Source organism: Trichechus manatus, unplaced genomic scaffold (genome assembly GCF_000243295.1).
Source record: "Trichechus manatus latirostris isolate Lorelei unplaced genomic scaffold, TriManLat1.0 scaffold00037, whole genome shotgun sequence".
Lineage (NCBI taxonomy): Eukaryota > Metazoa > Chordata > Mammalia > Sirenia > Trichechidae > Trichechus > Trichechus manatus.
The window spans coordinates 7,064,285-7,080,393 of record NW_004443973.1 but is presented as its reverse complement, the minus strand read 5'-3'; the positions used below and the strand labels follow the sequence as shown (position 1 = coordinate 7,080,393).

The 16,109-nt window shown below is 39.4% G+C and overlaps 1 protein-coding gene across 5 annotated transcripts; it reads left to right on the top strand.

The window, feature by feature from the left end:
- The first annotated feature begins 3,889 nt into the window (after nt 1-3,889).
- On the top strand, nt 3,890-14,113 carry HNRNPA3 (heterogeneous nuclear ribonucleoprotein A3). Of its 5 annotated transcripts, none has more exons than XM_004375477.2 (11): nt 3,890-4,000; nt 6,043-6,165; nt 6,252-6,398; nt 6,478-6,688; nt 7,002-7,091; nt 7,174-7,269; nt 7,362-7,439; nt 8,219-8,359; nt 9,517-9,639; nt 9,732-9,801; nt 9,894-14,113. In XM_004375477.2, exons 1-10 carry the CDS (start codon nt 3,995-3,997, stop codon nt 9,782-9,784), a joined length of 1,068 nt encoding a protein of 355 aa, XP_004375534.1. In that variant the 5' UTR covers nt 3,890-3,994; the 3' UTR covers nt 9,785-9,801; nt 9,894-14,113. The 5 variants fall into 5 exon arrangements, with proteins under 5 accessions (XP_004375534.1, XP_023586311.1, XP_004375533.1 ...); XM_023730543.1 differs by having other exon boundaries at nt 3,890-4,066; nt 12,586-14,113; XM_004375476.3 differs by having other exon boundaries at nt 3,890-4,066.
- Nucleotides 14,114-16,109: the final 1,996 nt, after the last annotated feature.

Genomic DNA, 16,109 nt, shown 5'->3' with positions numbered 1-16,109 from the left:
GCCATCTAAGATGCATCAATTGGTCCCAACTCCCTGGAGTAAAGGAGAATGAAGAACACCAAAAACACAAGGAAAGTATTAGCTGAAGAGACTGAAAGGGCCACATAAACCAGAGACTTCATCAGCCTGAGACCAGAAGAACTAGGTGGTGCCCGGCTACCACCAATGACCGCCCTGACAGGGAACTTAACAGAGAGTCCTTGATGGAGCAGGAGAAAGGTGGGATGCAGAACTCAAATTCTAGTAAGAAAACCAGACTTAATGGTCTGACTGAGACTGGAGGAACCCCGGAAAGCATGGCCCCTGGATTCTCTATCAGACCAGAATTAAAACAGTTTCCAAAGCCAAATCTTCAGACAGGGATTGGGCTTGACTGTGGGACGTAAAGTGACACTCGTGAGGAGTGTGCCTCTTAGCTCAAGTAGATAGAAGAGACTAAACTGGTAGCTTCTGTCTGGAGGTGAGATGGGAAGGCAGAGAGGGTTAGGCACTGGTTGAATGGACATGAGGAATCAGGGGTGGAAAGGAGGAGTGTGCTGTCACAGTATGGGGAGAGCAATTAGGGTCACATAACAATGTATAAATTTTTGTGTGGGAAAAAATTAAAAAATATTAAAAAAGAGGTCTTTTGCAGCCGGTTTGCCCAATGCAGTAAGTCCAGTTTATCCTAGTGTGCTATAAAATTATCATTTTCCATATGTGCCATGATATGAAAGAAGTTGGGACGCCCTGATGTTGATCACTTATAAAAGTGTCTGCCACTGCGGCCTACTCTAGTACTCATATTCCCTCCTCTCCACTCCATACACTCCCTCTTTTCTCTCATTTCAATGACAGCCAGGACTGCAAGGCTAGACAGCAACCAAGGATCAAGTCTGTGTCACATAGGATCAAGAACTAGAGCAGGGATTTTTATATCTGAGGTACTATGCGGCTCCAGGTCTGGAGCATAAGCTTAAACAAAAACACAAAAAATAGCTAATGTCTAAAAAACCACACACAGTCTGGATGAACAACAAATCTGGATGAATCAAAAGGGAGAAATCCATATTTTACTAAAGGACAAAAAGCAAGACCTAAATAAATGGACTGACATACCATGTTCTGGATGGATAAACTTAGTATTCCATCCTGCGTCATTTCTCAAATTAATCTAAAAATGTAATACAATTCAAAGAAGGAAGAATAAGAACAACACAAGTCACTGGTGTTGGCAAACATCTAGACATGCCCTTAAGTGAAGCAAGGTGATCACTCTACTTGATCCCTCTTGCAATGTCTCATATTGGTATCAATATTAGCTTCCTAAAGTCTTTAACTTTGTGTTTTTCCATGAACCCAGAATTGATCAAGTTATCCAGAACTGTTTTATAGTAATCAAGCTCACAAAACCTTGACATATTAACCAGACACCAAGAGTATACATTTTTCCATTGTCTAAATTACTGTCGTTAGCTTACCAGGAGTATTTGGTAAGTTGAATACATAAACAAAAGTTTGTTTGTAATAAGGAAATCAGAGTAACAGGAGGAGGCTAGTCTGGAGGTTAATTTCTTCCAAATTACATTAAGGCCTGGTACGGTGCAATGAATTACTGAATATATCCCTTTTAGCCATAGTCTTGTAACTCCAACCAAATGACTGAGTGGGACTACGCAAATGAGGTGCGTGTGGCCCACCAACAGGATTGCATAGCTTGCTAATAACGTAAATACGGTGCATGGCATCCTTGTTGGGGTGAGACCACGCAAATAAAGTATATGGAATCCTAATAAGAGGACTGGTCAGTTTTGCCATCCTGCTAGGCTTAAAAGAGCAGTCAAGCCCAGAGCAGAGGGGGACCTACTACCACCAAGATATTAGAGCTAGAAGTGGAGTGCATCCATTGGACCCAGGATCCCTGCACTAAGACCTCCTACACCTAGGAGACAGAGAAAGAAAGAGAACTGTAACACCAGAGACAGCAAAAGACAGTAAGAAACAGTGGCAGAGAAAAGGTGGCAGCAGAGGCAGCCAAACCAGAAGAACGCCAAGAGACAGTGCGGTGGGCCAGGAGGCCCAAGGAGCAGGGTGGTTACAGTAGGTGTGCTGATCCACTCAGAGAGCCAAGCGCCTTCTGGTTGAGGCTTACTGGCTGGGTGGGGGTGCCTCTGGGCACCTATCCTTGGTGCTAAGAGAGCTTTGTAACACTTGCCTGAGTAGGGCATAAGGCCCAGAGGCCAGAGAAAGATGTGCTTACAGGCACGGCTGAGAAGAGGCTGTCCTGATTGAAGAACTATATCTTGAGCGTTCCTCAACCTGAATTGTAATCTAAACCCCACAATCATGAGTATTGTCTGTGAGTTCTGTGGGGCCATTGCAATAAATTATCAAACCTAGTAGAGAAGCAGAGAGTGCTTTGGAACGGTCGGCCGGTGTCCAAGTTGGTAAAAGGTTGGAGGACGGAGACATGTCTACCCTCCACCACACTGGAATCAGCCTGGGGCTATTGCTCTTGATTCTCCTTCCTGCTTGTGAAGTTAGAGTAGGTGAGATGCCCCCACCACACCGTTTTTACACTTGGTGACTGATTTCTGCCTCAAAACAAAATACACTTTGTCAAATACAACTCCTGTCCCCCTGGAGTTAGATAAACATCAATAAATCTTCCTCTTTGCCCTTCCTTTTTCTAGATACCAAGCAGACCACTCCCCATTTGTTAAAACAAACTTTTTAAAAAAGAATTTGCAATATAATGGATTAGATTTTCAATCTTAGGAAGGGAGCGCCAAACCAATTCTAAAGCAGTTAACTTACATGGATTGCTAAATTAAAACATAGGGCATCTTCTAGTCGGGTAGGAAGACTTCTCAATTGTGGTTATTTTCATCTGTAACTTTGTTCAAATATGGATCCGTAGACTGTGAACTTACAGCTGTGTGTTGAAAATCATCTAATCCTATCCCCATTTTCATTGAAAGAAAAAAAACAAAAATAACCCCACTAAAGCTCAGTAAGTTTAAATGATTCAAAATCACTTGGCTAGTTAGTGAGCAATAAAGGATTAGACCCCAGCTTTCTAACTCCTTCACTCAGTTCATTATGTCACAACACAATTGGAAATGATCACACTAAAGTAAAAAATCACTCGCGAAACGGTGGCATATCTGGCGACCTGCTTGTTAATCTTCCAAATCAATGAACTCCTTAGATTCCATGCACTAGAACAGATGCCTCAGGTCTTTCAACGGGAACTAGGAAAAGTGTTCGGATATAGTGCCAACAGATTTCTTGAGATCAATGAGTACCTAATGAACTGACCTCGACCACTCCCGCCTCAGCTCGTTAAGGGTAAAAATTCAGTGTCTGCAAAGTTTCGAGGCCTTTCCAAGGTGCTCGTAATTCATACATGTGGATATTGCAGGGATTTTCAGTACGAAAATGTCTCAGGTGGACATCGCAGTCTCAAAAATTCGTCCCTGGCATTTTAGAAACGGGCGAGATGCCGAGAGGCCGAGAAGGCGTTCTTGTAACCTTAAAGTGCAGGAAAGACAAATCTGTGGTTTTCATTTTATGTCAGAAACCGGAATGGAATGAATTCGGGAATGGAGACCAAAAAGCTTGTGTGGGGGAGGGGAAAGAGGCGCGAGAAGAAAGGCCTTTCTCTCTGGTGACGAGCGGTCATGAGGCGTTCTCGACGTGGGCTCTCAGCATTGGAGGAGCCCAGGCTGACGTCCCAGCAGCCGCTCCGGCGCGAAGAGTGGCAAGGGCGGCGCCGCTCTGAAGGCTGGGAAGGCGCGCGCGCTCCCGCGGCCCACCGTGCCCCCGCCCTGTGCCCGCCAACTCGTTCATCCAGTCCCTATTCGCGCCCGTTTGGCCCCGCCCCTTTCCCAGCGTGCCCCTCCCCCATCAGGCCGGCGGCGCGCGGAAAGTGCGTCACGTGACGATTAGCTCCGCCTCTTCCTCCTCGGTCTCATATTGAACCCGAGTTGGAAGAGGCGAGTCCGGTCTCAAAATGGAGGTAAAACCGCCGCCCGGTCGCCCCCAGCCCGACTCCGGCCGTCGCCGTCGCCGCCGGGGGGAGGAGGTATTAGGGGGAGAGCGGGGGGTTGCTGGGTAGTGGCCGGCGTGGGGGGCCGGGCTCGGTGGGAGCGGGGAGGCCGGGTGGAGTGGGTCGGCCGTCCCGCGCTCTGCGTTGAGACAGGCGGTGGGAGGGGGAGGGGAGCAGGCCTTGGAGGCCTCCTCGGGGCCTTTCGCCCTCTTCGCCTTCTCTTTTGGCCGCACAAGCGGCCTTTCGGAGGCGTGGCGTGACTGAGGGGGCCTCGGGAGGGGAGCCGGCCGCGCGGTCTCCGATCGGAGGCCGAGAGCGGCATGGCGGGCCTCGGCGGGAGCGGTTGGGAGGAGGTGGTGGGGGAGGGGAGGGGACAGGACGAGACGAGCAGGCACATCCGGGCGAGCTAGCAGGCGGGCGGCGGCCACATTGACATTGATCCGCTGCCGCGTTACGAAATGGCGCATTGGCCCGCAATGGCCGCCGCCTCGCTCCGCCGCCGGCAGCGAGAGCGCGGGATTGCAGGGAAGATGGAGGAGGCGGCCCGGCAGAAAATGCCGCAAATGGCCTCAAAGCTTGAAGCGTACTGCTTTCGTTGAAGTTCTGCCGGGGCGTTTCTAGGCCGTACAGATCTCTCATCGGCGTGGAGACTTCGTTAATTCTCTGACCTGTTGTTTTTTTCGCAGCACCCAGTTGAAAATGAGGTTTTTTAAAAGTTTACTGCCTTAAAATACTTCCTGATTCTGCTATTCTTGTTCAAGTACTTAGTTATTGTTATCTTCACAGTTCGCCATGTGGGTGATGTACTCTTACTGAGTGTAGATGTGAAGTAGGAACTTAAAAAAAATGTGATCTCCTAGCTTTCTCGTTCTCATGATTTGGCTCTGGTTGTAGTTTTCTTGGCTGTTTTAGAAAACTGCAACCGTAGTTGAAATTTTTGTGTGTTTATGGTAATTTTATGTGGATTTTAACTTAACAGACTTGAGAAGATGAGAGTGAATTAATGCTGGAGACTATTAATTATATAACATTTTTCTCTAGCATGTGAGTCTTTGATTAAATAAGTGCCTTAACATCTCCACTACTGATACAGTAGGAAGACATTAGAATGGGAGTGTGAGCCCATTTAAAGACTGGATGAATGAGATCTTAGTGCATGCATTAAATGGCAGCTCATTAATTTATTAAAACGCCTTTGACTAGTTAAATTGTAAAACAATTTAGTTTACATCTTGATTAAAAAAATCAATTTCTGTTTTATTGTACTCCATTTTTCTGGTCAGGCAGTACGTGTTATTAATCCAGCTTATTTGTTGTGACCTTGTAAAAATGTGTTGTACTGGAAATTTTTACCCATATGATAAAAGCACAAAAAGATGATTTTTGCAGCAAATAAACATACTTTGGAACAGAAAGTTATCAAATAAGTGGTGGGGATTATTTTTCTTTCAGGTTTTAGGGACAAGGGCCAGTTAATTCCTATTTTAATATCAACATTCCTTTACTTGAAACTACTGGATTTCTCTAAATTTGCCAGTCAGAACTTTTTAGTTGTATTCTTAGATTTGTGATTTAAAATTAAACGCTTGTTGGTTTGTAGGTACAGAGGGAGGATATGAAAAGTAACGGCACGGATAATATAGCACTGTTTCTATAACAGTTTTGTTTCCTAGAAAGTGATGTTCTTAGTTACAACTTAAAATCTATCCCAAGACACTAACTTGTAACTTAAAAAAACTAAGGGATTTTTGATTCTGGAATTCTTGGATTTCAATTTAGTTGAGGTGTTGTTCACATTTGAAAAGCTGGTTATAGGTATTTTGGTACCATTTAGTTCCTTTAACTTAATCGGTTGCTTACTGTATTCCTACGCCAATTTTTAACTGGACAGTGTGTTACTGTTACAGGAATTTGATGTTGAGTATATTATTTTTGGTTTGTGTGTGTGCCTAAGCAATTACTTGGTTATATGAAACGATGGGGCCTATTAAAGCATTGGTTCTTTTCCTCAGGGCCATGATCCAAAGGAACCAGAGCAGTTGCGAAAGCTGTTTATTGGTGGTCTGAGCTTTGAAACTACAGATGATAGTTTAAGAGAACATTTTGAGAAATGGGGCACACTCACAGATTGTGTGGTAAGTTACTATCGGAACCAAAACACTGTTAGGGGTAAAGAGTGACCTGCGGTGTGTTTTAATGCTTTAAAATTTTTGTTTTGTAGGTGATGAGAGACCCCCAAACAAAACGTTCCAGGGGCTTTGGTTTTGTGACTTACTCTTGTGTTGAAGAGGTGGATGCAGCAATGTGTGCACGACCACACAAGGTTGATGGGCGTGTAGTGGAACCAAAGAGAGCTGTTTCTAGAGAGGTATTTTAATAATATGCTGTGTAATGTGCGAAATTGGTGTGAAAAGCTGTTTTTTGACTTACGTATTTTTTACTTGTAGGATTCTGTAAAGCCTGGTGCCCATCTAACAGTGAAGAAAATTTTTGTTGGTGGCATTAAAGAAGATACAGAAGAATATAATTTGAGAGACTACTTTGAAAAGTATGGCAAGATTGAAACCATAGAAGTTATGGAAGATAGGCAGAGTGGAAAAAAGAGAGGATTTGCTTTTGTAACCTTTGATGATCATGATACAGTCGATAAAATTGTTGGTAAGTAGCAATTTATTGGAATTGGAATGAGGTAGCAGAAATGGTTTCTCTTCTGTATTAAATTTGCTGAGTTGCTTGTACTTTTGTAATGTGCATTATAGCGTGTAAAGTACATAGTTTAGTTTTTACAAAGTGATGACGTGTAACCAACATCCAGATCAAGACAAATGTTTCTAACATCTTAGAACAGTTCTTCATACTTAGTCATTACCTTGATGTTTTAATTAGTTGTGCAGTGATAAAGGATATCATTTATATGTGATTGTGAAACAACATAAAAATAACTTGTTTGTTTGATTAATAAATTTTTTAGTTCAGAAATACCACACTATTAATGGGCATAATTGTGAAGTGAAAAAGGCCCTTTCTAAACAAGAGATGCAGTCTGCTGGATCACAAAGAGGTGAGTAGGACTGTACACACATACACAATAGATGTGAGTGGTGTTTGTAAGGTCCTTAAAGTTATCTTGTATGTGTTAAAAGGTCGTGGAGGTGGATCTGGCAACTTTATGGGTCGTGGAGGAAACTTCGGAGGTGGTGGAGGGAACTTTGGCCGTGGTGGGAACTTCGGTGGAAGAGGTAGGATGGTTATCTGATATCATTAAGTACATGCCTACCTGAAATTCATTGGTAAGTTGAATACGTGGTTTTAATATTTTGCTTTTTCTCAGGAGGCTATGGTGGAGGTGGTGGCAGCAGAGGTAGTTATGGAGGAGGTGATGGTGGATATAATGGATTTGGAGGTGATGGTAAGTTTTTTTAATTGATGTTTAATGTTATGGCTTTGTTTCCATAACTTAATAAAAATTAAGTGTACTTTTCTAGTTTTAGTCAAGACTTGACAGTTAAAGTATGCCTCTAAACTGGTACAATTAAAGAGAATAGACCTTTTTTTCTCCTGGAGATTCGATCTTAGCTAGTCCTTATTGACTAATTAGGAGTCCCTGGGTGGTGCAAAGGAGCCAAGGTGGCGCAGTGACTAAATAACTTGGCTGCTAATCGAAAGGTCACAGTTTGAACCCACCAGCCGATTTGTGGGAGAAAGATGTGACAGCCTACTTCTGTAAAGATTACAGCTTTAGAAATCTTGTGGGACAGTTCTGGTCTGTCCCATAGAGTCACGGTGAGTCAAATCAACTTGATGGCAGTGGGTTTTTTTGGTTGAGTAGTGCAAATGGGTAAGGTTGGAGGTTTGAATTCACCAAGAGACACCTCAGAAGAAAGGCCTGGTGATCTGGAAAACTCAGCCATTGAAAACTCTGGAGCATAGTTATACTCTGACATACTTGGGATTGTCATGAGTTGGAGTTGACTAGTAAAGTTTATTGACAACCAGTTTATTGATTCATAAGGTTTAGAGTGTTAGTATTTGAGCTGTAATGGTCTGTCTTGGGAGGAGACTGTATTTTTTGTAGTGTAAAAATGAAAACAATAGGTTTTAATCGACATTTAAACGTTTATATTCTTATTAGCCCAGGGTGTTAGTAGGCTGCATTTATAATGTTTTTGTGTGACCTCACTTTTTTAGGTGGCAACTATGGCGGTGGTCCTGGTTATAGTAGTAGAGGGGGTTATGGTGGTGGACCAGGATATGGAAACCAAGGTGGAGGAGGATACGGTGGCGGTGGTGGATATGATGGTTACAATGAAGGAGGAAATTTTGGCGGTGGTAAGCTATTCAAAGTTCTATTTAAATGTTAAATAAGCATTTTTTATAGTTCTATTATAAATGTTTGGGTAAAAGTTAACATTTGGTCAAATTTTATGTACTATAGATTTAGAAAAAGTACTTAAATGTGGGGTAATTAAACGGAATTTTCTTATTTTACTTGCTAATCATGATAAAACATTCAAAACTCTTCCATTTGTGTAGTGGACACTTACAATTTTGTAATACATATGTTAAAATATTTTTAATCAGTAATGTATTTATTGCTAGAATTTTACTTAACTCCAGGCACTTTTAACCTAGACAAGTAGGAACTGAAGATTGAACACCCAGAGTTACTAATAAGGTGTGCCATCTGGAGCCTAGTTAACATTGGTACAAAAGTATTTTGGATTTTAATACTTCATGTTGCAGAGTATAAGAAAATCGGAGTCATTATCCCATGGTATTATAGATAAGGAGCCCTGGTGGCACAGTGGTTAAGCGCTTGGCTGCTAGCTGAAAGATCAGCAGTTCAAACCCACCAGCTGCTCCCCAGGAGAAAGATGTGGCAGTCTGTTCTTATAAAGATTTACAGCCTTGGAAACCCTATGGGGCAGTTCTGCTCTGTCCTGTAGGGTCACTGCTCTGTCCTGTGTGGTCGCTATGAGTTGGAGTTGACTCCACAGCAATGGGCTTGAGGCTGTAGATTAGAAAGCCTTGCTGTGAATACACTGACTTTGTTGGACCATACCAAAGAAGTTAATGGAATGCTTTATCATTGATTTAAAATGGCAGAATTACAGTGAATCAATGGCAATTTTGATGGTGTTAGTATAGACTAAATAATTTGGTGTGAAGAGAACGTGCTGAGGTGTACTAAGCAAGATATTGATGTTCCTCTAATCTGATATTTACCTAGAAGTGTGCTATTCTTATCATCTCTCACTGTTTTTGTTTGTTTCCTCCTTTTCTACTTAAGCCTTAGGTCTGCTAGTGGGCCTGTATGTGTGTGGTGGAGGAAATTTGGTAGCTGTAAAATGTTTTCAAAGGCTTGCATCTAAGTGTGGGAGAGCACACTTACCAGAAATTGTCAAAAGATAATGTAATGTTTACATGCATTTAAAAAGAAAAAATACTGTGTAGGTCAGCCATAAATAAAACCTTTGTAATTGCAGGTAACTATGGTGGTGGAAATTATAATGATTTTGGAAATTACAGTGGGCAACAACAATCAAATTATGGACCCATGAAAGGGGGGGGCAGTTTTGGTGGAAGAAGCTCGGGCAGTCCTTATGGAGGTAGGTAGTTTTTCTCCATCCATATTTTTCAGAGTCTTTTTAGTTTAAAAATTTAATGTGTTTGTTTAAAAACTCCACATGTATTTTTCTAGGTGGTTATGGATCTGGTGGTGGAAGTGGTGGATATGGTAGCAGAAGGTTCTAAAAATTCAACAGAAAAGGGTAGGTATCTTTCAGTATTTATCATGATGATAAAAAATATGTGGAACTGTTCACTGAGTGTAATAATTTTTTTATCCTGTATTATTCAACAGGCTACAGTTCTTAGCAGGAGAGAGAGCGAGGAGTTGTCAGGAAAGCTGCAGGTTACTTTGAGACAGTCGTCCCAAATGCATTAGAGGAACTGTAAAAATCTGCCACAGAAGGAACGATGATCCATAGTCAGAAAAGTTACTGCAGCTTAAACAGGAAACCCTTCTTGTTCAGGACTGTCATAGCCACAGTTTGCAAAAAGTGCAGCTATTGATTAATGCAATGTAGTGTCAATTAGATGTACATTCCTGAGGTCTTTTATCTGTTGTAGCTTTGTCTTTTTCTTTTTCTTTTCATTACATCAGGTATATTGCCCTGTAAATTGTGGTAGTGGTACCAGGAATAAAAAATTAAGGAATTTTTAACTTTTCAATATTTGTGTAGTTCAGTTTTTCTACATTTTAGTACAGAAACTTTAACAAAATGCAGTTTTGAAGGTGTTTCCTTGTGAGTTAACAAGTAAAGAAGATCATTGTTAATTACTATTTTGTATGAATTTTGCTAAAGTTAACTGTAAAGAAACACCTGCTGACTTGCAGTTTAAGGGGAATCTGTTCTCCTCATTTCCAAACCATGATATGAATGGGCACTGACATGTGGAGAGAATAGATATTTGTATGTTTGCAATGTGTGTTTTAGATAACAACTAGGATTGGGTATTTAAATTAGTATATTTGTGAATTTAATAGCGTTAAGATTTACCTTCAATGAAAAATCTCAAAATTCCTATTTGGTTTTTGTGCATTTTCTTTAAAAATGTAATCAGATATGATTTAGTGTGTTAGCTTTGCTAAGAGTCCTAGCTGTGTTTAGAAAATATACATTTACTTTGGTCACATTTGAACTGCTGCCGTAATTTTATCTGGGTGCAAAAAGTGTCTGCTGCCCTCTGCTAAAGTTCTCGATTGGGGTAGTGGATTTTTTACCCTTTCTTCCTAGTTTAAAAACCATTCTTAAAAAACTTCAGATACAGACCACTAAGCCTGCTGTACCCAAGCAAATTAGTGGCTGCCTTTTTTTTTTAAATTCTTTTTGAAGCACAAGAGGCTTATAAATTTTCAGTTCTTTTCCCTTGGTTTAATTTTTTTTTAAAAATTGATACCAGCTCTCAGAGCAAGAGAATAAAAATCATGTATTGTTGAACCCTTTACTGGCTGGTATGTTTTCCTGTTTGCACTCTATGCATTTTACTGGATGAAATCAAGGATAGTCTAGGTATAATCATCCGAAATAACTTAATGCAGCAGAAATGTAGCACAGTTGCTTAGTACAAGCTTCTCACTTCTGAAACGCCTGAATTCAAATTTGGATGATCTGAATTCTTACTCTCGTGTAAACTCCCAAAGAACACACTGTTATTCCCCATGTCCGTTTCAACCTAAATCATGTTGGTATGAGTTATCAATTTGTTTGGAAGACCGTGGTTGATAGGAGTTTTAGATAATAAGGTCATATATATACAAAAACCAATGTCTGTTTTGGCACCAGCTAGTGCTTAACAATTTCATTTGAGCCCTAACTATGTGCCCTGCTGTTATTTTTTTCTTTGACAGTTGAACACAATTCAGAGATTCTTTTGTTTTAAGAAGTACTAAACAAAACAAGCAATAAAAAGGGGAATGGGGCATGCTAGTGTTTGAATATGCTCTATCTCATTGCTCTAATTCTGTGCCTCTGTGCATTATTAATATTTGGATGCATGCAATGTCAGCATGGAAATCGGTCTTCACAGATAACTACAGTTTTCCAGAAAACACAAACCAATAAATGTAACAACATTCCATCTGTTAATGGGCATACGTGAATAAGCAGTGTAGAAAATAGGCTAATATTAGAAAATGGTTAAGTCCTTAACAACTTCAAGTGTGTTTTTATAATTGGACACTGTCAATGTTCATAACATAAACTTGGGTACCTGGTCAAAATAATGCTTGGGAAGCATTTTATTAAAATTGAGCTAAATTGTCTCAAGTTCTTTTATTCATATAATAAAGGTTGAAGGAATGGGGGAAAGATGAACATTTCCTGTTTTTATGTTTGTGAAATTGTTTGGCCACAACCTTGACAGTATCCTTTCATGGCATATGAGGTTAATTGTATTGTTAACAAACTTTCTGTTCTGGAACTAGTTTAATAGTGAAAACATTTTCAGTAAGTTGATGTTTGCAACCTATAAGCAGGTGAAGTCTGTGTATGTGACCTGTTTATAAGTTGTATTTAGCTTAGTTCTTGTGAAGAGTGGAAAAGTAAGCCATGAGGAGAGCGATTTAACCAGCTTTAAAGGACCTAAGACATGCTTTTTAAGCACAGTGTGGATCAAAGGAAACTCACTAAGACAGGACTTCAGCAGCCTTTTGAGTATGGACAAGTCAGCATAAATAAAGAATGACAAGGCAGCAGCAAGAGCTTCAACTACAGAGAAGTGAAGGCATAAGATACTATGGTGATAGTGAGCAACTTCCCAAAGGCTAGTTAAATCTGCTTATTACAGCTGAAATAACGAAGAAAGTCTAGCAGGAGCTCTTCGCCTTTTGGAGCATCAATGAGAGATAGTGGCAACAGTCAGTAGGTCTAGCATTTAGACCTGCAAGGAAGGGCAATAAGCATTAGGTAAGGCTTGAATTTGAATTTTTTCACTAATTAAAAGAGTAATTTTTTGTAAAGCAAGGTAAGAGTAATTTTTTTGATTTGCAGGTTGAATGAGAACCCTGCTTGCCTATATGAGGAATGTCTTTCCTACCATCTTATATACGAAGGTTTCTGGCTGGGTAAGGTTTGTAGCTTACAGTAAAACCTGATGACAACCATTTGTTTACTACAAATTTAATCTATATTACATATTTTAAAACTTAATTCATCCCTTTACAGAAGATACATTGGCAGAATTCATCTGCTGAAATTTTTCTTTTGGAACCATCGCCAACATTCAAACCTTAGACAGTTTTTTAAATTTCCCTGCAATTGCCATGAGCGTTCATCTTGAGTCATATGGGGCCCTTTTTCTTCATACGTACAATTCATTGTTAATATCTTTAGGGTAAACTCAGTTTTGGTAGGGGAAAGATAAGAGTAACCTCAAATTTTGTGAAAAGTTTAGTAAGAGTTACTTGTAACAGAAGTATTAAGCAGCCAGTCCCCATTCTAGGAAGACATCTTGAAGTTACATAATTGTCAGTTTATGTAAATACAAAGAGGGTCTTCGGTCAAGTGGCCTCATACGTACATGCTCTTAGATATAAATTCAGGGGACTATTTGGACCAATAGGATGAATTTTTTTTTTTTAACATGTTAACCAGAAACAGTGAAGCCTAATTACCAAATATTCCATTAAAATACCCTTTCCCAAAGGATAATTAAAGTATTACTAAACTACCATTCAAATCAATTGCTGATTTTCATAAGGGCTATTTTTGCTGCCGAAAACGGCATGTTATACTTCACTTTTTTAAATTAACATGAACACTTTAGGGGACAGATGCTCAAAATAAACTAGTTTCTAAATTATAGGTCAAGTTCCTACATAAACAGTATCCAATTTACCACAGAATGTATTAGTTCTCAGAAAACGGTTGGCTCTCTTTATGTATCAGAATTAGGACTGAATTCTTTTACATCACCGTAGAATTAAGTGTGTTGGGTAAGGCCTTTTAATGACAAACTGATGACATTTTATTTTAGTGAAGCAAATTTCCTAAGATATGAAGCCTTTTTTTTTTTTTTAAAGGTGGTGGTCTGTCTTTCCTGTCCGTCTCTTTTCTTTATGTAATAAAATGATTTTATATAAATGTAGTTCCATTGTCATTTCTCAAAAATCCAATGTCATAAATCTTTAAGTTGGTAGCAACAATAAACAAAGTTATGTAACGGGGAAATGATCAAGGTAAACTTTAATGTTAAGCCAGGTTGTAGGTTACTGCTTCTAATACATTTAATTTTTAAAAGCTTGATTTACACATCCTAAAGGAGAATATTTCTGTGTGGTAATAAAGACTATTTGTTAAGGGACTAAAGAATTGAAATAAGGTTGGTTTTTAGAGTTGCGGTATATAGTAGTTGCAATCTGAAATATTTCTAATGACGGTATCTCTGGAGTTCCAATAGTTGATGTCACAAAAGTAGTGAATAAGCATGCTAATATGGAGGGGTAATTAAAGGGTTGTTAGCCTATCTGAATACCTAAATTCCTTTACAACTTCAGTGTTTCCTGATTTTTTTTTTTTTAAGACTTAAGAGGTGGTGTGTAATGGATTCAAATGTTTCGTTTGTAGTATAACAAAATGTTTACAGAAAGATAACTTTTTCATTAAAGTATTTTTAGAAATGTGTGTGTTTTGTCACTTCACAGTGTTCATGTGATTTAAATGCTATAGGTGAATATTAAATACATTACTAGCAAGTAATAAAAGGGAATTTGGAGTGTGCCTTTATATACATATATTTAAAAAGATTGTCAGTTCCATTTGATGGAAAACAATTGCCATGGAGAATAGGCATGTAATAATGGTTACTACTGAACAGTTGAAAGTTTACAACCACTTAGCATTTGTTGCTTCAAAGGATTTGGTTCTTGAAAGAATATATGAGATAGTTGGGTGACATGGGAATCAATCTTTTTGTTGGGGGGAGGGGAGAAAAAGAGTAGTTAGGATAATTAAGAGAATCAATGAAACAAGTTGGGAAAAGGGGATTCCACATGTTGGGAGTACTGGATTTTTAATCTTGAGAGGGAGGGGAGTGGGGAAAGCTAATTATTTGTTTTCCCTTACTGGATGTTCTTTAGTGTGGTTGTGATACATACTGCAGGAGAATAGCATCAAACAATATGGAACCACTTGTAGCCACTTCCGTGTTAAAATTCACCTGTTCTAACTCACTGCCCTTTAACTGGATTAGACAGCTAACCACAGTTCAGTGCTCTCCTATCATTGAAAATATTAACTTGTTTTGTAGGGATTCTTTAGGTTTCCATCTTCTGGACAGCCTCTTTTTACAGTTGTCAACAGGTTCTCAGGTATACCTGAGAAGTTGGCTTATGAATGCCAAAGTAGTGCTCTTTCCAGGCTTGTCATCCTAATCCCCTGCTCAAGAACTTTTAGCTCTTCCTACCAGATAGTTTTTACTTTCAAAGTTTCCAGTGCTCCCATGATTTGGTCTCTCTCATTTTACCTTGTCTTCCCTCTAACTTGGACTAGCTTTTCAAGGAAGCTGTCTTACACTATCATTCCAACTTCCGTAATAGCATTTAGAATTTACTAAATTTTTGCTCACTAATCCTTAAATCTACTGCAAAAGACCCTTTAAAGTGATAAAAAAGCAAAAATGTCTGACTAACGTGTGCCTGACCCAAGCCATGGTATTTTTTAAAAAAATACTGTTTTAGGTGAAAGTTTACATAGCAAATTAGGTTACCGCTTAACCATTTTTATACAACTTGTTCCGAAACATCGGTTATATTTTTCATGTGTCAGCATTTTCATTATTTCCATTCTTTTTGTTCTGTTTAATCTAGCATCCCTGCGCCTCCTTAGCTTGTCATCTTGTGAATGGTTGATTAAGGCCTCATTTAATAGGTAGTGGAAGAAAACGCAATTAGGGTTTAGTTGGTCTCTGTATATTGGGTTTTTCCGATCAGTAAGAAATAAGTACAAAGCTTAAGTATAGTTTTGTGATCTCAAGCAAGTTACTTGAGTTCTTATATGCTGTGCCCCCTTCTGGCAGTTTGGTGACACCAACAGACCCCTTAAAATAATGCTGATTGTAAGTGCTTAAAATATGTAGAATTACTAAAAAATCACACTGAAAATAAGCAAAATAAGTTAGATTTAGTAATGTGTTTTTAAACATTAAATGAGGCAGGACTGGGGAGCTTTTCTGTTACATACAAGGTCGCTATGAGTCACCTGACAGCAACTAACGATGGGTTTGACTTTGAAGTTGTGATGCATAAATGATAATTTTGAGATGATTTACAGTGGTAATGATTTAAACTGATGATAGTTACAAGTACTGTGAATACCACTTGTTTGCTGCCTAAAATGCTAAATTTCAGTTAAATGTTAGTGAAAATAAAGATGTAACTTTCTCATCAAAATTCTAAGTTCTGTTCAGGTTAAGAACTGTTTATACCCATTTCCTTTTTTGTAAAGTGGAGATAATGCCAACCCTGAATAACTGAAGGTTAAATGTGACAATTGGCTTAAAGAGCTTAAGCCAGTGT